Here is a 22069-nt window from a genome sequence, read left to right as displayed (position 1 = left end):
CTTATACAATGATCAATGTCACAACACAAGATTTGAGAGAACTGTATATCTGAATTAAATAAATCAGTTTGTGGTATGTTTCCTGTAAGCACCATTAATTGTACCATTTCAATTGTATCCATTATCCATTGTTTAGGTTTTGGTTTGGTTTTCATTGCCTACCCAGAGGCTCTTGCACAGTTGCCATGGGCACCTTTGTGGTCCATTTTATTTTTCTTCATGTTGCTCACTCTGGGACTTGACAGTCAGTTTGCATCCGTAGGTAAGAATGACATTACTTCACTTAAACAATCTCTTTCCATTCTCATAACAGTAACTTATGTAATCTGTTGTGTTTCGTAGTATCATTTTGATTAGGAACATACGAATACGAGTAAGCGATTGTGACATTTAATTAAATCATGGCTGCACTGTATGTCAAGTCCATTTACCCACCTTTGCTTGATATCTCTTGAAACCCTTATCCCACAAAAAACTATCAATCACATTCTCAAAAACTTCAATTGTCCCAGCATCCATAGCCTTTTGTGGATAGAGTTCCAGATTTCTACCACCCTTTGTGTGAAAAAGTGCTTCCTGATTTCACTCCTGAATAACCTACTTCTAATTTTAAGATACAAAAGCAGAAAATGCTGGAAACACTCAGCAGGTCAGGCAGCATCTGTGGAGAGTGAAATGGAGTTAACATTTCCGGTTGTGACCTTTCACCAGAACTTTTGTAGTAGTCTAATTTTACGATCATTTTTCTTCTTTCTTGATTACTCCATCAGAGGAAATAGTTTCATTGTATTTACTCTATCAAAGCTTTTTAAAATTTTCAGAACTTCAGTCAGATCACCCTCAATCTCCTATCCTCAAGAAAGTACAGGATACATCGGAGGAGATGTTAACAGCTCAAAACAGGAAATACCAACACTTGAGGGGCTGCTAGGAATAGCTCACTTCAGTTGCAGTGCTCCAGTCTAGCCCCAGAGAAGAGGGGCCAGGGAAACCACCCATTACAGTAACCTTCCAATCTTAATTTAGATGGATTTCTTTAAATTAAACTGCAAGGGAAGAATTAAAGGACAGAGTCTAACTAAGAAAAGGTCATTCTAGGACTGATATCAGGAAATGTGTCTTCACACAAAGAGTGATCAAAATGGAATATATTTCCATATATAGTGAGGCAAAAGCCTAGAATTATTTAAGAGACACTGGATGTCACAGTGGCAGGACTGCAGAGTGTGTTCCAGGATTGATGAATTAAGGTGGGCCAAATGGCCTTTTTCATGTAATTATCTTGTGATCTTCTGAAGACACCCTGTTACCAGATATCAGCAATAGACAGCATAGTACATAATGCTAAAATTCAGGCTCATAATCCAATAAATCACCATACTGTAATAACAGAAAGGATAATTTCAAAAGATTGTGCTGCCCTGTCAATGGTTCTATGGGACTGAGCTTCTGATGATAGAGGTATCCTCAACACTAGTGACCTCATGAAGGCCCTTACCTTTCAATGGTCCTGGCCCCTTTTCATGGTACTTGATACTGACTGCGAGCCAAGTGTTTAATAACATAGTAACATAAGAACATTTGTAGGCCATTTAACCCCTCAAGTCTGTTTCACCATTCAGTGAGGTCTTGGCTGATCTTCAAACTAATTTCATATTGGCACCTTTGCCCCACTTCTCTTAATACACAAAAATCTATCAATCTCAAATTTAGACTTTACAATTGATCTAGCATCAATTGCCATTTGTGAAAGAAAGTTCCAAACTTTTACCATCCTTAATGTGTCGAGGTGTTGCCTAATTTCTCTCGTGAAAGGTCTGGCTCTGATTTTTAGACTATACCCCCTAGTCCTGGACACCTCAGCCAATGGTAATAGCTTCTCTCTATCATTTCTGTTCCCTAAACACCATGCAATTAACACCGACCAATCAGACAGTCAGCAGGAAACCTCCATTTTCATGTTTATTTTGTGATTTTTAGTGACATAGTCCGGCACTCCACACATGTCAACTCAAAGTTAAAGGTCAAACCAGAGTGAAGTGTGAGATCTTGTCAAGGGAACTTAGAACGCAAATGATCAAAGTTCTTGCCCTCCAAGGAACCCATCAACCTGAGCCCAATCCATACTGGATGCAGATCCATGGATTCCAAATGATAGCATGCCGATATCTATATAGCCACATATATCCGGGCCGATCTGGTTACCGAAGCTGAAGAAGTCCCGCTGGCAGACACTTCACCATTCTGCATTACAATCAGCATGACCAGGCTGACTGTCGTGAATGTTTACAAGCCTCTGATAAAAATATGGTTAACTATTTCCCTACCAAACGTCAACCAACCAGTCATCTGCCGCGACGACTTCAACAGACACTACTACATTTGGGGCTACCAAAAAATAGATTGCCGGCTGTGTTTTATGTCATTCAAGACCCAGATATGGCAACAGCACTCCTAGATTCCTTTGACTAAGGCAGATCAGCATGACGGTGAGAAACAACTGAAAACTTGGATTGCCCATGTTCCAGCAGGAAACTCTGGAAATTACTTTGCCGGCTTGGCACCACCTCATGATCCGAACATGTTGCACCAAAAGTCAGAGCAGATATCTTTGCGACATGCCGCCTAACCAACTCAAAGGCAGCGACTAACAGTGAAAACAAATGCAGAGTGCAAAAGCTGCTTGAGCTCTCTCTGCAAAAAGCTGCTCCACACATGGCTGCTTTTCCTCCCTTCACCACTGAAGATGTGGACACAACACTGAGAGCTGCCAAGTCTGGGAAGGCTACCATGACCAGTATCTATCCAGAATCCCAAATGGACGGATGTGGCTTGCCAAACCCATCTTCAACATCATTGACACTGGGATAATCCTGGAATTCTGGCACCATTCCAAGTTCATTGCCAGCCTAAAGCCAGGAAAACCAGCCCATGATGCCAAAAGATAGCATCCCATTGCCCTTTTTTCTACAGTCTATAAGATGGTTGAACGACTCATCTTTAAGTAGATAAAAATAGGTTTAGAAGCAGCTCGCTCAAACAGGCAGGAAGGCTTCAGGGAAGGAGGAAGCTGCTCTGACCAGGTCTATACCCTCACCACCAACATTGAGGCACAGTTCCAGAAGCTGCTGAAGACTCAAGCTGCCTTCATAGACTTGACATTGCATGCAACATTGTCTGGCATGATGGCCTGCTACTAAAGCTTTCAACAATCAAGCAATGCTGCAAAACTCTTTGGCTTATGAACACCCTAACAGCAACCATAAATTCCACAATTATCTTGGTGACCAGAGAACCCAGACACTCAACAAGGGGTCTGCCATAGGGGTCGTGCCAGCACCATCCTTTTTCAACATCCATAGAGCACACATGCCTGCAACAAATCTTAGAAGTTCATCTATGTCAATGACATAACATTGCTGATGCAGGCATCAACACTCGAGGAAGCAAGTAGCAAGCTAGACCTATTGGAATGTTACTTCCAGCCCTGGCACCTCCGCCTCAATCCAGAGAAGACAATTCTGTCAGCATTCCATATGGACAAAAATGCCACAGGGAAAGAACTCAATGTCTCCTTGTTCAGAAGGCTACTTTCCCATGACTCCAACCCAAAATTCCTAGCTGTCACCCTGAACAGGATTTTCACCTTTGGCCTCATCTCATCAACACCAGCCAAAAAGTAAAAAACAGGTGAACCTGGTCCAGAAACTTGTTGGTGTCATGGGGGAACACAGATTTTGTGCTGAAACAGTGGCCCTAGTCTACTCTGTTGCAGAATGCTGCTCTGTCTCATGGCCCTGCAGCTGTCACACAAAGATTGTGGACGTGCAGTAAAACAGCATCATTAAGATAGTGTCAGAGATGCTTATGTCCACTCTAATTGAGTGGTTCCTAGTGCTGTCCCGCATTGCCCCATCTGTCATCCACTGCAACACCATCATGTTCTGTGAGATGGAAAAATCATGAGGAACACTGATTTTCCCATTCATGAAGACTTAAAAAACCTACCAAGAAAACCCTTAAAGTCACACCAGAATCATTCCAGGAAACAGCAGCTAATCTTCTTGCAGCTGGTATCAACCCCACCACCCCCCCGCCCCCCACTCCCCCCCCCCACTGATTCAGCTGGACAGAATGGTGGGGTGCATGCAGCACTGAAAAGCAACACCTCTTTACTGACCCAACTGATCTTTGGCTTTAATCTTCCTTGAAGATGCTCAATCAAATCCACACAGGACATGAGCCATGTGGCCATCTCCTCCAGCAGTGGATGGTGAGGACAATCTGATGTGTGATTGTGACCATGGAACACATCACTCCAACCTGCCCACTAAAATCTGCTGACGGAGGCACCTTATTTCTCCACTCGACATCTCAGAAGGTCATCAAATGGAGCTAAACTGGACATCCCATTATAAACTTATCCTGTCATACGAAAGTGGTAGCAATAGTGACATTAAGAAATGCCCATTTGTGCTGTTGATGAATAAGTGCTTCGCTTGTTCACAAGAAATTCCTCTGATTGCTATTTTCATGAAAATTAAATCAAACAAGTTAACCCTGTGCTACATTAGAGCAGAGGAGTGTGCTATGTTAAGTGTCTGTATATTAATATCACCAACAATAACAGGTTGGAGATATCTACACCCACTTCTAACGTGAAAAAGATATAAAAATATCACTCTGTACAAGAACGGGATGCATCTGGAGACAACTACAGCAAGAATGAACCAATATCTCAGGGAATACTGGGGACAATAAAAGACTAGGGGAGATTTGGAGTAGGCAGTAAACAGGTCATAGATCTCCTCACAGATTTCCTGTAGTTTAAGTTCAGTTCCAGTAACTTGCTTCCGCAAGTGATAGTTCACTCTGAAGCTCGACATGCAAGACGATGGAAATGAGCTCCAGGAGAAAACAAGGAAAAAGCCCCCGAACCAGTGGGGAAGTGTTACCATGGCCTACCATTTGCAGATGCCTTTGCTTGAAGTACCATGTTGAGGTGCCGCTCCACGTACATTAGGATCTGGTTTAAGGACAGATTACTGTTCAATGATATTCTGGTTATAATGTTATAAAGGACTGACAGCCTGGCCTCATCTCATCACTCTTGTCAGCTGTGGCTTCTTTGGTAACAGTCTTCCTTCTGAATCAGATATTGTGGGCTTAATTCCCACTCCAGTGACTTGAGCACAAAATCTAGGCTGACACTCGCAGAGTAGTACTGTCGGAGGTGCTGTCTTTTGAATGAAACATTAAATCAAGGCCTCATCTGCCCTCTTGGGTTGAAATAAAAGATTCTGTGACACAAGGTGGGACTTCTTTCCAGTGTCCTGGACAATACTTATGACTCAACCAACATCACAGATTATCTGGTCACCATCTCCTTGCTGTTTGTGGAAATTTGGGCTGGAGTTTTATGAGCCCTGTAGGGACAGGGATGGGAATGGTTGCGGTGGCGGGCGGGGGGGAGGTGGGGGGGCGGAACCCATTAAATGGCGAGGGAAGTGGGTAAGGCTGGCGTGCCCGTTGCCTTCCCAACACCATGGAATTTAGTCCAGGGAAGGGAACACTGAGGATGACCGTCCTGCCCAGAGGCCTCTTCCCACTGCTGTTGGCATTTTACCACCGGTGGAGGGGGGTGTCTCTGCCACGTGAGGAGACCATCCAGTAACTCTAGGTGGCCTCCGTGAGGGCAGGTGAGTGGGGGAGGCTCCTCTCTAGCCCACAGAAGAGGGCCTCTGGGGGTAAAAGCTGTCCCTGTGCCACCAACCACCCCCTGCTCTCAACTAACCACCTGATTTACCCCTCACCAGGGTCTGCTGGACTGCCCATGTGAGACCACCCCTATAACCTGAAGTCCGAGGCTCCATGACTGCTCCTCGCTCTGAGCCTCCTGCAGTACCAGCCGGACTCCTGTCATCAGGGTAAATTCCAGCAGTGAATGTACAACAGTGACTACACTTCATTGGCTGTGAAGCACTTTGGGGCATCCTGAGGTCATGAAAGGTCTATATATAAATACAAATTCTATTTTCTTTCTTTCTGTGGAGAGCAGACTCTTGGTTTGAGCCGCCTGTCCCCTGGTCTGCCTTAAACAAGTTTTCTCTGGTTCAGTCGAAAGTGGTCAGGTGCGATAAAAAATCAATATATTTATTTTTCACCAGAAACAATTACAACAAGCTTGCAGGATGAGTTCCCTGTACTTCTGCGATCAAAACGACTTTATCTGACAAGTGTCACTTGTTTACTATTGTATCTCCTCGGCCTGGTTTGTGTAACACAGGTAGGCAGTCCTTTAATTGATCAACCTGTATGATATGTTGATAATATGCCAGGTGAGTTTGAAAGGCAGTTGAAACATGAAATGTTATTTAGGAGTCCAGCATCCAATTACTGGAGATGCTATGTTTCTGTAGAATGTGGGGATTTTACACAGCAGAAGGAGTCTTTTTTTAATTCATTCATTGAATGTGGGTGCCACTGGCAAGACCAGTATTTATTGCCCATATCTAATTGCCTTTGAGAAGCTAGTGGTGAGCTGTCTTCTTGAACCACTGCAGTCGATGTGGTGTAGATGCTGTTAGGAAGCGTGTTCCAGGATTTTAACCCAGTGATGATGAAGGAACAGCGAAGTATTTCCAAGTCAGGATGGTGCGTAACTTGGAAGGGAACTTGGAAGTGGTGCTGTTCCCATTTGCCTCCTGCCCTTATCCTTCTAGGTGGTCGAGATCACGGGTTTGGGTGGTGCTGTGGAAGGATCTTTAACAAGCTGCTGTAGTGCACCTTGGAGATTAGGGTAGTCCAACATACGGCTCGCGGGTCAGTATCCGGGCCACCGAAGATTTCCATCTAGCCTGCGAATGTATTGCACAGATGAGAAATTTTCCATTCACTCTTCTGCCAGACCGGCTTTTTAAAAAAAATGACAAGTCAATTTCATAGCTGACCGGTGCTGCATGAGAGCAGGAACAGAGGTTTCCCAACTTCGGACAGATTTGGGGCTATACAATTTTTTTTTAAAAGGCTGACAGAAAATCCCAAATCTGTCCGAAGTTGGGAAACCGCTGTTCCTGCTCTAAGCACCTGTCAACTGTGAAACTGACATCAATCTTTAAACAAAACTGACCCACCAAAAGCTGCTGTGCTGAGCATTCCCACTCTCTGCACCTGTCAGAGAGGGAGAGGGAAGGGTGGGGTAGGGTAGAGAGAGAGGAGGGGAGAGAGAGAGGGGGAGGAGACAGAGAGGGGGAAGAAAGAGACAGATAGAGGGAGGGGCAGAGAGGGAGGGACAGAGAGAGGAGGGTACAGACAGAGGGGGACAGAGACAGAGAAAGAAGGAAGAGAAAGAATCGGAGAGAGAGAGGGGGGAGAGAGAGAGGGGAGTGAGAGAGGGGAGATAGAGAGAGGGAAGTGGGGGGGGGGGGAGAGAGAGAGAGAGAGAGAGAGAGAGAGGAAGAAAGAGAGCGAGAAGGTAGAGGAAGGGAGAAAGAGAGAGGGGGCAGGGAGAGAGAGAGAGTGGAGAGAGAGGGGGCAGAAAGCGAGGAGGAAGAGAAAATGAGAGGAGGAAGAGCGAGGGAGAGGAGGGGACACAGAAGGATGTGAGGCGGACACAGAGGGATGAGAGGGGATAGAGAGGGAGAGAGGAGACATGAGAGAGAAAAAGGGGGCAGACAGGGTGGAAAAGGAACAAAAGGGAAGCCTGTGATGGTGTGGAAGACAGGAGAGATTAAATGGCAAAAGGATTGGTGATGCAGACCCAAAGGGATTGGTAATGGGACAATAAACAAGGATAAATTTAGAGAGGGTATAAATGGCAGAATAAGGAGCAGCTACTGCCCAAAATAAAAAAACAGGAGAACAGGGCGGCACGGTGGCGCAGTGGTTAGCACTGCAGCCTCACAACTGCAGGGACCCGGGTTCGATTCTGGGTACTGCCTGTGTGGAGTTTGCAAGTTCTCCCTGTGTCTGTGTGGGTTTTCTCCGGGTGCTCCGGTTTCCTCCCACAAGCCAAAAGACTTCCAGGTTGGTAGGTAAATTGGCCATTATAAATTGTCACTAGTATAGGTAGGTGGTAGGGAAATATAGGGACAGGTGGGGATGTTTGGTAGGAATATGGGATCAGTGTAGGATTAGTATAAATGGGTGGTTGATGGTCGGCACAGACTTGGTGGGCCGAAGGGCCTGTTTCAGTGCTGTATCTCTAATCTAATCTAATCTCTAATCAAGTTAAAATCAAAACCTGCAAAGAAGAAAGAAACAAATAGGGGCAGAAGTTATGGTCTGAAATTGTTGAACACAATGTTGAGTCTGGAACTCTGTAAAGTGTCTAATTGAAAGATGAGATGCTGTTCCTTGAGCTTAAGTTGAGTTTCATTGGAACACAAATTATTATTGACTGATTTGTAATGAAGTAAAAGTGCTTAATTTGGATGTTGTGTATAGTATTTTAAACAGTCTGGTTTTCTCTTCCATTACCTTCTCAGGCTGGGATTTACTGGGTGAATTTAATTGATCATTTCTGTGCTGGTTGGGGTCTCCTTGTAACTGGTTGTCTGGAGTTCATCGGTATAAGCTGGATCTACGGTAAGCACAAAAGAAACATAATGAAATGCATAAATGAAAGAAGTACTGGCTTCAATATTTCTTCAAAAGAAGCAGTCAAATTATTTTGTGATCTAGGCAGTCATTCATTTCAAAGATGGGTGGCAAACAAATACTCTCCTTACGTGTCAAATAAGCCTATCCATAGAACGTCAATGACCAGATTGTTCTTCCTGTTGGAAGTCCTGAGTGATCCCTTCTCTGATTTAACCTGTTTTCAGTGACACCCAGTATGAGATGAAAGTCTACAACAAACAAGCTGCCCTTAAGTTGGAACAAATCAAGTGATTGTGTGTCTCTGTTTTCTTGTTCTGCACAGGGGTAAACAGATTCATCAAGGACATTGAGATGATGATTGGGGAAAGGAATTGGCTCTTCTGGCTGTGGTGGAGAGTGTGTTGGTTTTTCATTTCTCCATGTGTGCTGGCAGTAAGGAGATGTTACATCTTTTAGCTACTTAAACTGAAAATAATCAAGTTGCAGATAATCTCTCATTTTGTATTTGATTTTGTTTTGTGCATTCATTTCATTCAGATAATCTTAATCTGGTCCTTAGCAACATTTGCCCCACCAACATATGGACCTGTTGAGTACCCTGTCTGGGCAATAGCGCTTGGCTGGTGTACGATAATCTTTTGTATTATGTGGATCCCCATTGTTGCCATTGTGAGAGTTGCCCGATCTGAGGGCTCTACCTTGTGCCAGGTGAGGAAACACCTTAATATCATTTAATGGGGTTTGAACTCTTGAAGGTAAAGGATATCAGTACAGAATAGTGAAGAACTTTCCTATTTTTGAACCAGCGTTGCTGTCAGGCATTTGGAACTCAGATATGTTAATGGGAGCTGGAGAGCATTTGTTCTGTGCCCTGTTTTGCCCAAACAATGTGTCTTGACCTCATCTTTGAAGAGCATCTAACCACACACTATGGTAGTAAGAGTAGGTTTCAAAACACTCATTCTTGTGTTTTTGCTGTGTGAAATTGTCAATTTAGTAGGTTCAGGACACATAGGAGCTCAGCTGGGAAACAAAAGAGGTTATCATTCTACTTGTCTGGCTGGGATTTACATTGAGGTTCCTGAATTGAAAGAATTATGATTTAGAAATTGGATTGGGCCTAATTTATAAGAAAATAAGATGGTAAGAAATAGGAGTAGGCAATACAGCCCCTCAAGCCTGCTCTGCCATTCAATAAGACCGTGGCTGATCTTCGACCTGAGTTCCACTTTTCTACCAGATCCTCATATCCCTATTCGGTTGCCATCCTATTATAGTGCATGCTGCCCGTGCCTGATGAGATCAGTGATAGGACCATGGTAAATTAGTTCTTGACCTCATTAGTATATACAGTGCATGCTGTGATTAGTCACTAATTGATTTCTCAAAGGAAATGGGCGGCACAGTGGCGCAGTGGTTAGCACTGCAGCCTCACAGCTCCAGGGACCCGGGTTCGATTCTGGGCACTGCCTGTGTGGAGTTTGCAAGTTCTCCCTGTGTCTGCGTGGGTTTTCTCCGGGTGCTCCGGTTTCCTCCCACAAGCCAAAAGACTTGCAGGTTGGTAGGTAAATTGGCCATTATAAATTGTCACTAGTATAGGTAGGTGGTAGAGAAATATAGGGACAGGTGGGGATGTTTGGTAGGAATATGGGATTAGTGTAGGATTAGTATAAATGGGTGGTTGATGGTCGGCACAGACTCGGTGGGCCGAAGGGCCTGTTTCAGTGCTGTATCTCTAATCTAATCTAATCAAACAGGCTTGAGGCCTCTGACCTGCATATACAATGGAACTATCAGGCATTTCAGGTGTACATCCTGGACGCCTACTGAGAAGACCATTCCAATATGGTGGACAGCGCACTTACAGCGCAGAATGAGAGTATGCACGGAAGCTACCTTACTGGAATTTTTGTCACCTTTATAACACCCGTAAAATGGACACAGAGGAATCTGATTTCTGGGCCAGTGTGTTAACCCTCTGAAACATCTGCCAATCCATTCTTAAACATTTGTAGACAAATGAGTTCCAGACCAATGGGGAATCATAGAATGACCAGTCGCCACTCCTTTTGAAATCCAGAAGATGTTAGCAATTTGGATCAACAGCCTAATCCAAACACAGCAACAATGCCAAGTCCTTTCAGTTCCCCAAACCAAGCAGCACTGGTTTCCATCCTGAAAAGGCATGAAATGTAAGATTATCTGCAGTCCAGAAACACCAAAGAGAAACTATTAAACCTTTCACCTTTCTTTTGACAGAGAATTACTACAGCTTGCACATCAGCACCAGACTGGGGTCCATACTTGAAGCATCACAGAGCAGAACGATACAAAAACCAGATCAACCCTAAACAAAGGTTTAGCAACGTGCAACTTCCTGATATTCATGAAGTAATGTCAAAGCTTTAGAGAAGATGTTTCGGTTTAACTCGCAATTCATTTGTAAAATCTCTAAATCATTTTGGAGGCTGGAAATTGATGATGGCTAATTAATGATTGTAAATATTTTTCATTCTGATTTATAATTCAAAGTGAAGGTTATGGTATTTTTCTGCTGAAAATCACATTTTTAATACACTTATGGAGATTTAAGCAATTTAGCACAATAATTACAAAAGCCACTCCCTGTCAAAGTGCTGTTGAAGTGATTTGGATTACTAGATCTTCATTAACATTTGAAATATTGTGATTCAATCTCAAGTAAGTAGTTCGGAAAATGTTTCTGTGACCGATGACACCTTTGAGAGCTTTAAGTAAAGACATTGACCACACTTTTCTCAATGAATGGCTACACCATGAGTATTTTTAAGGGCTGAATTTAATGGTGCCGTCGGGCTCCTGGTGCTGGGCCGAAAAGTCGGAGGGAATCCCATCTCAGCCAATTGGAGCTCCCCTGGCGTGATTCTAAAGCGCCAGGTGAAATAACAGCCTGTCGCCGGGATCCCCATCCCTTTAAAGATGTGGATCCCACCTCCAAGAGCTGCTAGCCAATCACAGACCTGGCAGCTCAGTAGTATTAGCAGCGCGACCAGGACCGGTGGCCACTGCTAGTACTTCAGCAGGCCTTGGACCCAGGCCCAGCGCAGGAGACCTGACCAGAGGTAAGTGAGGCGGGGCCACCAGAGCCAGTCCAGCAGGCCCCTGTATGGGGGCTGGGGAGGGGTGGGGGGTGGGGGTTGGTGGGTGGGCATTCAGTACAGGGGGAGGGGAGCCCAGGAAGGTGGGTTGTTTGCTTGTGGGCCCTCCGTGGGCCACAGATTGCCCACAGAGAAGGGCCACCACCCATGTCTGCAAGGAGGTTGCCTTGTTTTACTGGGTGACCTCCCGAGGTAGCGGAGACCACCCACCCCCAATTGCTGGCTTAATGCCAGTGGCGGTGGGAGAAGGCCCTTAAGTGGCTGTTAAAAGGCCTCTTAAGTACCTCAATTGGCTGTAGGTGGGAAGGCTGTCATCAGCCTTTCCCACCCCTGACTAAATTGCTGTGTGATGGGAAGGCGATGGGCTCACCACGCCCCACTTCCTGTCGCAATTCTCTGGGGCGCGCCCTGCCTCCTAGCCCGTCTCTGGAGGGCTGATAAAATGCAGCCCTAACTTTTTGAAAAGATTCATACAATGCAGTTAAAATGATCTGTACACTTGCTGGGAATATTGTCACTCCCTTTATGGCCCTGCAAGAACTGTACCTCTGGTTGACAGTTGTTTGCAGTTATTATTTCTCTATAATGTGACTTGCAAGGTTATTTATTGATTTGTAAGTGTCATTCCTAGTTCAGCATATTCATTCTTGGATATTCCAGTATTAGGAACATAGCAACACAGGAACATAGGAAGAGGAGTAGGCCATTCAACCCATCGAGCCTGCCCTGCCACTCAACATGATCATAGCTCATCATTCGCTTCAATGCCTTTTTCCCACACTATCCCCAAATCCCTTTATGTCATTGGTATTTAGAAATCTGTCATTCTCTGCTTTAAACTTACTCAGTGACTGAGCTTCCACAGCCCTCTGGTGTAGAGAATTCCAAAGATTCACAACCATTTGAGTAAAGAAATTTCTCTTCATCTCTGTCCTAAGTGGCTTCCCCCTTATTTTGAAATTGTGTCCCCTGGTTCTAGACTCCCCAACCAGGGGAAACATCTTAACTACATCTATCCTGTCTGTCCGTTTAAGTATTTTGTAGGTTTCAATGAGATCACCTCACATTCTTTGAAACTCTAGAGAATACAGGCCCAGTTTCACCCAATCTCTCTTCATAGGACAGTCCCATCATCCCAGGAACAAGCCCGGTGAACCTTCTTTGCACTCCCTCTATGGCAATAATATCCTTCCTAAGGTAAGGGGACCAAAACTGCACACAGTACTCCAGGTGCGGTCTAACCAAGGTTCTATAGAATTAAAGCAAAACTCATTAGTATATACAGTGCATGCTGTGATTAGTCACTAATTGATTTCTCAAAGGAAATGGGCGGCACAGTGGCGCAGTGGTTAGCACTGCAGCCTCACAGCTCCAGGGACCCGGGTTCGATTCCGGGTACTGCCTGTGTGGAGTTTGCAAGTTCTCCCTGTGTCTGTGTGGGTTTCCTCCGGGTGCTCCGGTTTCCTCCCACAAGCCAAAAGACTTGCAGGTTGATAGGTAAATTGGCCATTATAAATTGTCACTAGTATAGGTAGGTGGTAGGGAAATATAGGGACAGGTGGGGATGTTTGGTAGGAATATGGGATTAGTGTAGGATTAGTATAAATGGGTGGTTGATGTTCGGCACAGACTCGGTGGGCCGAAGGGCCTGTTTCAGTGCTGTATCTCTAATCTAATCTAATGATAACCATGAAGCCATTGTTGATTGTTATAAAAACCTATCTGGTTCACTAATGTCCTTTAGGGAAGGACATCTTACATCCTCACCTGGTCTGGCCTACATATGACTCCAAACTCATAGTAATGTGGTTGACTCTTAAAATTCACTCAGTTCAAGGGAAATTAGGGATGGGCAATAAATGCTGGCTCAGCCAGAGATGCCCATATCTCACAAACAAATAAAAACAAACTTGAGTCTGATTTCCTCTCCTTCATCTTCCTCTTCAACAAGCAGTGCTTGCCCACATGCAGCAAGACCTGGACAACATTCACGCATTGGCTGATAAGTGGCAAATCACATCTGTGTCGCACAATTGCTACTATTTCCAACAAGAGAGAATATAAGCTCCTCTCCTTCACTTTCAATGACTTTACCATTGCTGAATCCCCCACCATAAACACCCTGGGGGTTACCATTGACCAGAAACTTAACTGGATCAGCCATATAAATACTACGGCTACAAGAGCAGGTCAGAGGCTGGGAATTCTGCAGTGAGCAACTCACCTCCTGACTCCCCAAAGCCTGTCCACGATCAACAAGGCAGAAGTCAGGAGTGTGATGGAATACTCTCCACTTTCCTGGATGAGTGCAGCTTCAACAGCACTCAAGAAGATCAACACGATCCAGGACAAAGCAGCCCAGTTGATCGGCACCCCATCCACCACCTTAAACATTTTCTCCCTCCACCACCAGCGCACAGTAGCTATAGTTTGTACCATATACAAGGTGCACTGCAGCAACTCACCAAGGCTTCTTCAACAGCACCTTCCAAACTCGAGCCTCCAACCACCTAGAAGAACATGGATATCAAATGCGTGGGAACGCTGTTACGACCAACTGCTCCAGTCAAAGCCCCCAATCAAAATATACAATTCTGATTGTGGTGGGAGAAACGCACTATTAATTCAATCCTGTCCCTCCACAAATCGCCTAACATATCATTTTAAACTTTCCAATTTAAAGAAAGACCCGGTCAAATTGTATTGATTTAACCCCCGAATAAGGCTAACCAAACCAGGTGTCTTTAAATCAACAAATTAACTGTTTAACTAAAAAAACTAAATTCTTAAACACTATGAAGAAATAAACAACGTTTAAAATAGAAAAAATTAGAGTCCTTGCAAATTTACAGTCCAATGTTGCTTGAAGTCTTCACGGCCATCCGATGGGAAAAAAAGGCTCTTCCACAGTAGAACAGTCCGTAGTTTAATTCCAGCAGTAAGTGATGCTTTCCTTCTTCAGTGATGGATTTCACAATAAACAACTTGCAAACACTTTCAATAGAATCAATCTGACTTTAGGGGTAAAGGATTGTCACAGTCTAAGGTTACAAGGACGCAAGAGGGCACTGGCAAGCAAGAACCTGGTTTAAAGTGTGTCTACTTCAACGCCAGGAGCATCCGGAATAAGGTGGGTGAGCTTGCAGCATGGGTTGGTACCTGGGATCTCGATGGAATGGCCATTTCGGAGACATGGGTAGAGCAGGGACAGGGATGGATGTTGCAGGTTCCGGGATTTAGATGTTTCAGTAAGAACAGAGAAGATGGTAAAAGAGGGGGGGGGGGGGTGTGGCATTGTTAATCAAGGAGAGTATTACAGCGACAGAAAGGACATTTGAGGACTCGTCTACTGAGGTAGTATGGGCAGAGGTTAGAAACAGGAGAGGTGAGGTCACCCTGTTGGGAGTCTTTTATAGACCTCCAAATAGTTCCAGAGATGTAGAGGAAAGGATAGCGAAGATGATTCTCGACAGGGGCGAGAGTAACAGGGTAGGTGTTATGGGGGACTTTAACTTTCCAAATATCGACTGGAAATACTATAGTTCGAGTACTTTAGATGGGTCAGTTTTTGTCCAGTGTGTGCAGGAGGGTTTTCTGACACAGTATGTAGACAGGCCAACCAGGGGCGATGCCACATTGGATTTGGTACTGGGTAATGAACCCGGCCAGGTGTTTGATTTAGATGTAGGTGAGCACTTTGGTGATAGTGATCACAATTCGGTTAGGTTTACCTTAGCGATGGGCAGGGACAGGTATATTCCGCAGGGCAAGAATTATAGCTGGGGGAAAGGAAATTATGATGCGATTAGGCAAGATTTAGGATGCGTAGGATGGGGAAGGAAACTGCAGGGGATGGGAAAATCGAAATGTGGAGCTTATTCAAGGAGCAGCTACTGCGTGTCCTTGATAAGTATGTACCTGTCAGGCAGGGAGGAAGTTGTCGAGCGAGGGAGCCGTGGTTTACTAAAGAAGTTGAAGCGCTTGTCAAGAGGAAGAAGAAGGCTTATGTTAGGATGAGACGTGAAGGCTCAGTTAGGGCGCTTGAGAGTTACAAGCTAGCCAGGAAGGATCTAAAGGGAGAGATAAGAAGAGCAAGGAGAGGACACGAGAAGTCATTGGCGGATAGGATCAGGGAAAACCCTAAGGCTTTCTATAGGTATATCAGGAATAAAAGAATGACTGGAGTTAGATTAGGGCCAATCAAGGATAGTAGTGGGAAGTTGTGTGTGGAATCAGAGGAGGGAGGGGAAGTGTTAAATGAATATTTTGCGTCAGTATTTACAGTAGAGAAAGAAAATGTTGTCGAGGAGAATACTGAGATTCAGGCTACTAGGCTAGATGGGATTGAGGTTCACAAGGAGGAGGTGTTATCAATTTTGGAAAGTGTGAAAATAGATAAGTCCCCTGGGCCAGATGGGATTTATCCTAGGATTCTCTGGGAAGCTAGGGAGGAGATTGCAGAGCCTTTGTCCTTGATCTTTATGTCGTCATTGTCGACAGGAATAGTGCCGGAAGACTGGAGGATAGCAAATGTTGTCCCCTTGTTCAAGAAGGGGAGTAGAGACAGCCCTGGTAATTATAGACCTGTGAGCCTTACTTCGGTTGTGGGTAAAATGTTGGAAAAGGTTATAAGAGACAGGATTTATAATCATCTTGAAAGGAATAAGTTCATTAGCGATAGTCAGCACGGTTTTGTGACGGGTAGGTTGTGCCTCACAAACCTTATTGAGTTTTTCGAGAAGGTGACCAAACAGGTGGATGAGGGTAAAGCAGTGGATGTAGTGTATATGGATTTCAGTAAGGCGTTTGATAAGGTTCCCCATGGTAGGCTATTGCAGAAAATACGGAGGTATGGGGTTGAAGGTGATTTAGAGCTTTGGATCAGAAATTGGCTAGCTGAAAGAAGACAGAGGGTGGTGGTTGATGGCAAATGTTCATCCTGGAGTTTAGTTACTGGTGGTGTACCGCAAGGATCTGTTCTGGGGCCACTGCTGTTTGTCATTTTTATAAATGACCTGGAAGAGGGTGTAGAAGGGTGGGTTAGTAAATTTGCGGATGACACTAAGGTCGGTGGAGTTGTGGATAGTGCCGAAGGATGTTGTAGGGTACAGAGGGACATAGATAGGCTTCAGAACTGGGCTGAGAGATGGCAAATGGAGTTTAATGCGGAAAAGTGCGAGGTGATTCACTTTGGAAGGAGTAACAGGAATGCAGAGTACTGGGCTAATGGGAAGATTCTCGGTAGTGTAGATGAGCAGAGAGATCTTGGTGTCCAGGTGCATAAATCCCTGAAGGTTGCTACCCAGGTTAATAGGGCTGTTAAGAAGGCATATGGTGTGTTAGCTTTTATTAGTAGGGGGATCGAGTTTCGGAGCCACGAGGTCATGCTGCAGCTGTACAAAACTCTGGTGAGACCGCACCTGGAGTATTGCGTGCAGTTCTGGTCACCGCATTATAAGAAGGATGTGGAAGCTATGGAAAGGGTGCAGAGGAGATTTACTAGGATGTTGCCTGGTATGGAGGGAAGGTCTTATGAGGAAAGGCTGAGGGACTTGAGGTTGTTTTCGTTAGAGAGAAGGAGGAGGAGAGGTGACTTAAAGAGACATATAAGAGGGTTAGATAGGGTGGATCGTGAGAGTCTTTTTCCTCGGATGGTGATGGCAAACACGAAGGGACATAGCTTTAAGTTGAGGGGTGATAGATATAGGACAGATGTCAGAGGTAGTTTCTTTACTCAGAGAGTAGTAGGGGCGTGGAACGCCCTGCCTGCAACAGTAGTAGACTCGCCAACTTTAAGGGCATTTAAGTGGTCATTGGATAGACATATGGATGAAAATGGAATAGTGTAGGTCAGATGGTTTCACAGGTCGGCGCAACATCGAGGGCCGAAGGGCCTGTACTGCGCTGTAATGTTCTAATTCTCATTCTAACTTCCCTTCCTTCAGTTTAAATTATCAGAGATCTGTGTTTTGGTTTGATTTTCCTTTAGAATTTTGAGAGTTAATGATAATTAAACAGACTAAATTTTCTTCCTTCAATTTAAATGTCTGAGAACTCTTCTTTCAGGTGCTAATGCCAGCTGTCTGTCTGTGTTCTGTTAGAACAGACTGTCTTCGACTAAATAGACAGTTCAAAATTGAATTGTAACAAATGTATCGCTTGATACTCAGTCCAAGCGGCTGTATCCAAGGTAACGAGAATGCACCCTTTGAATCGCAGTCTCCAATTGGCTGTTACCAATGGCAACCAAAAATGCACTTTCTCCAACTCCTGAGGCTTAAAGCAATACTGATCCTTTGCAAACCTTAAAGGCACACCACATATTCCCGGAAACAAAAATACAGTATCGTAACAACACCACCAACTCCAAGTTTCCCTCCAAGTCACACACCATCCTGACTTGGAAATATATCACCATTCTTTCACTGTCAGTGTGTCAAAATCCTGGAACTCCCTTTCTAACATCACTGTGGGAACACTGTCACCACACAGACTCCACGATTCATCTGACCCTATCAGCATAACCTCTTATTCTTTCATCTCTTATATACTTGCCCAGCTTCCCCTTGAATGCCCCAATGACTCTTTGTTGTCATGAGTTTCACATTGTCACCACTCACTGGGTAAAGAAATTTCTCCTGAATTCCCTGTTGCACTGACTGGTAATTATCGTAAACAGTGGTGCAGTGGTTAGCACCGCAGCCTCATAGCTCCAGTGACCTGGGTTTGGTTCTGAGTACTGCCTGTGCGGAGTTTGCAAGTTCTCCCGTGGGTTTCCCACTATCAGGTCACCCCTTAGTCTTCTCTTTTCTGGAGAAAAGACCTCCAGCCTGTTTAGTCTTTGCTGGTAGTTGTAACCTCTCATTTCTGGTATCAGTCTCATGAGGATCAAAAAACATTACCACCCATTAAATAGGCGACAATGTAACAGCACGTAGTCTCTTTCTCTGCTAATGGCACTTACTCTCTCTGGGTTGGGGTTCCATGGGCACTGCCTACCTTCCCACTACCTCACACAAGCAGCCAGTCTCATGTGTCAACCTTGGCCGGGCCAGATCCTCACCTCACTAAACTTTCACAGTGTGCAAATTCCTTTGATTTTCTTGCTAATTAATGAGAGCTAACTTAAACACTATGACTATACACTTTTTTAATTGCATTGTATGTGACTTCACTATCTTTCTTTAAATGACTTTCAGGACATTATAAATTTGAACTTTCACCAGTTGTGATATGATAATACTTATACTGAATGTTATACTGAACAATACTTTAAACACAGTCTGTGATATGCCCTGGTTAGAAACGACTGAGAGGTGACATGATGGGCAATTGGAGCCTGGGTCTTCATTGACCAAATGTTATTGACCTCAAATGTTTTAAAAGGAAGCAAATAGTCACAAGGTAAACTTCAGCAGGAATTCAAGCAGAGTGAGAAAGCGAACTGTGTGTGAGAATTCCAGAGGCCCAGAGAGAGGGCAGAGAAGACAATCATGCCCAAATCCTAGACAAGACAGTTGAGTACCAAGGCCATTATGTTTTCCTCGTTTTCGTCAAGCTTGGATTGGAATGTTTATGAGTTAATCGGAGTTTGAGCATGGGAAAACATTTGAAGCTGTGGATCATGAGACTCTGACATGGCCTATGCAGGCAAATGGGCAAGGATTGGCAACGCATCCATACACAGAAACCAGTGTCCATGGTAAAAAATGTTGAGGTCCGTCACTGGCAATTTCATGAATGAGAAATTTCCCATTGTCTTCTTCTTTCTGACTAGTCTGACTTTTAAAAAATTTCAGCCATCATTTTCACAGCTGACAGGTGCTTTGAGCAGAGACAGCGCTTCTGAACTTCGGACAAGTTCTTGGTTTTCCGGTTTCCAATTTTTTTTTAAAAGCCCACCAGAAAACCATGAATTTATCCAAAGTTTGGAAGCACTGGGCTGGATTTTACATTGGGCAGATGGGAGCTGGCCACTGACCGAAAAGTCAGTGGCGAACCCGCTTCTACCCAGCCCGGGGATCCGTCCTGCATTTTACAGGTCCCCGGGCTTTTATTATGCCAAGGTGGGACTTCCACCTGTTGGAGGGAGGAAGTCCCATCTCATTGCGCTGTCAGCCAATCATCGGGCCGGCAGCTCTTAGTCCCAGCAGCGTCACTGAGAGCGGTGGCCACTGCTGGGACTGCAGCCCAGCCGAGAACATGGAGCCAGGACTACAGGTAAGTTAGGGTTGCCTCGCCAGGTGATCGGTTGCGCCCCTGCAAGGCAAGGGTGGTCATGTGAGGGAAGGGGGCGTCTCGGGTCCCGGGGCTGGTTGGAGAAGTGGGGGCGGCCCTCAATTTGGCACACTGTGCCCCTTTGTCAGGGTCCACCCCTGAGACACTGAGAGGTCACCAGCTTTCACTGGGTGGCCTTTCACATCTCCTGGATGCCTGCTCACCATGATTAAAATCCCTGTGGAGGCGGGTGAAGGCCCTTAAGTGGCCATTAAGTGGCCACTCAAGCACCTTGATTGGCCTGGGGCAGGCGGCCCATTTCCTATCTCCCCCGCCACCATATGGCTGCTGAGGTGGCGTAAAATTCCAGCCACCGCCTCTGCTCTAAGGACTCGTCATCTGTGAAATTGAGGGCTACGATTTTTTTTAAAATGGACCAACCACAAAGCTGCTCTGCTGAGAGTTCCTGCTCTCTGAAACTGTCAGAGTGAGAGAGAGGGACAGAGAGAGAGAAAGGGACAGAGAGAGAGAGAAGGGGAACAGAGAGAGAGAGACCAGGAGAAATAGAGGGAAAAAGGAGGCAGAGAGAGAGGAGGCAGAGATAGAGAGGGTGGCAGAGAGGGACAGAGAGAGAGAGACATAGAGGGTAAGAGAGAGAAGGGGCAGAGAGAGACTGAAAGGGGAAGAAAGAGAGAGAGGGCAGAGAGAGAGAGAGGGAGACAGAGAGGGACAGGGAAACAGAGGGGGTTAGAGAGAGAGAGAGGGAGAGGGGGCAGAGAGAGAGAGAGAGAGAGAAACAGAAGGGAGCAGAGAGTGAGGGACAGAGAGGGAAAGTGGGCAGAGAGAGAGGGAGCAGAGAGGAAGAGAGAGAGAGAGGGCAGAGAGAGGGGGGATAACACAGAGAGAGGAGATGACACAGAGAGGCGGGAACGACACAGAGAGGGAGAACACAGAGAGGGTGACACGGAGAAGGAGGGAGAGAAAGAGAGGCACAAAAAGAGAGAGAGAAAGAGATAGAGAGAGAGAGGAGGGAGAGAGAGCAACCAAGATCACTCCTGGCAGATAGGCTTCTATCTGGAATAGTCTGAATCACTACAACAAGTGTGTGGGCAAACACAGACTACTTATGCAAGCAAAAAAATGCCAGGTATCTCACTAAATCAGTGTCCAACATAGTGACGAGAAAGTAAGTCAGTAAAATAGTCTTCTCATTTAAAATGTCTCGACAAAAATGCATATTGATGTTGTTTTGATTAATAGTCAGATAAGTTTTTCATGCACCTATCTTTCGGAAATTGTCTCATCAGCCCCATCAATTGTAATGTGGCCCTCCCATGTGAAAAGGTTGGACATTTGTCCTTTGTCAACAGGCAGTATTTCCTCTTGCTCCAGAGACTCAGAAGAAGAGGTTGGCATTGTCACTACTGAGAAGCAAAGGCTGGCTGTGGGGAGCACTGCCAAGGGGAAATCTCCAAGGACCGGAACCCAGTCACAGACTCTGCCAGCATCAAACGAAGCAGTCTGGAAACCCAGCAACAGCACAATTATGCCACACCTTCACCTCTGCTCTCTAGAGAACCGCCAGTACCACAACGAACCAGAATGGACAGGTACCTTCATGTGGCCAAGTAATCTTCCCCCAACAAGTCCTCAACCCTGAGCCCCAGGCCTTCAGATGCAGAGGATGAGGAGAGGGGAAGGACAGCAATGTCCTGAAGAGGGAGAGGAGGCATAAGTTTATTTATTTTATTTTTTTTATTTTAGAGATACAGCACTGAAACAGGCCCTTCGGCCCACCGAGTCTGTGCCAACCAACAACCACCCATTTATACTAACGCTACAGTAATCCCATATTCCCTACCACCTACCTACACTAGGGGCAATTTATAATGGCCAATTTACCTATCAACCTGCAAGTCTTTGGCTGTGGGAGGAAACCGGAGCACCCGGAGAAAATCCACACGGTCACAGGGAGAACTTGCAAACTCTGCACAGGCAGTACCCAGAATCGAACCCAGGTCCCTGGAGCTGTGAGGCTGCGGTGCTAACCACTACGCCACTGTGCCAACCTGCTTGTTGGCTCTTTGAGATGAGGTGCCAGAAGTTTTTAAGAA

At 45.3% G+C, this 22069-nt stretch overlaps 1 protein-coding gene across 1 annotated transcript in view; it reads left to right on the top strand.

The window, feature by feature from the left end:
• Positions 1 to 11010, top strand: part of LOC137377446 (sodium- and chloride-dependent neutral and basic amino acid transporter B(0+)-like) — a 51718-nt gene extending 40708 nt beyond the window's left edge. Inside the window, exons 9-14 of the mRNA XM_068047024.1 lie at positions 137 to 262; positions 6168 to 6286; positions 8487 to 8586; positions 8924 to 9033; positions 9139 to 9309; positions 10861 to 11010. Coding sequence (XP_067903125.1) covers positions 137 to 262; positions 6168 to 6286; positions 8487 to 8586; positions 8924 to 9033; positions 9139 to 9309; positions 10861 to 11010 — 776 coding nt within the window. The remainder of the gene's footprint in view (positions 1 to 136; positions 263 to 6167; positions 6287 to 8486; positions 8587 to 8923; positions 9034 to 9138; positions 9310 to 10860) is intronic.
• The last annotated feature ends 11059 nt before the right edge of the window (positions 11011 to 22069 follow it).

Source organism: Heterodontus francisci, chromosome 15, assembly GCF_036365525.1.
Source record: "Heterodontus francisci isolate sHetFra1 chromosome 15, sHetFra1.hap1, whole genome shotgun sequence".
Taxonomy (NCBI): domain Eukaryota; kingdom Metazoa; phylum Chordata; class Chondrichthyes; order Heterodontiformes; family Heterodontidae; genus Heterodontus; species Heterodontus francisci.
Note: the sequence above shows the minus strand (reverse complement) of the source record. Positions and strands in the feature narration are given on the sequence as shown.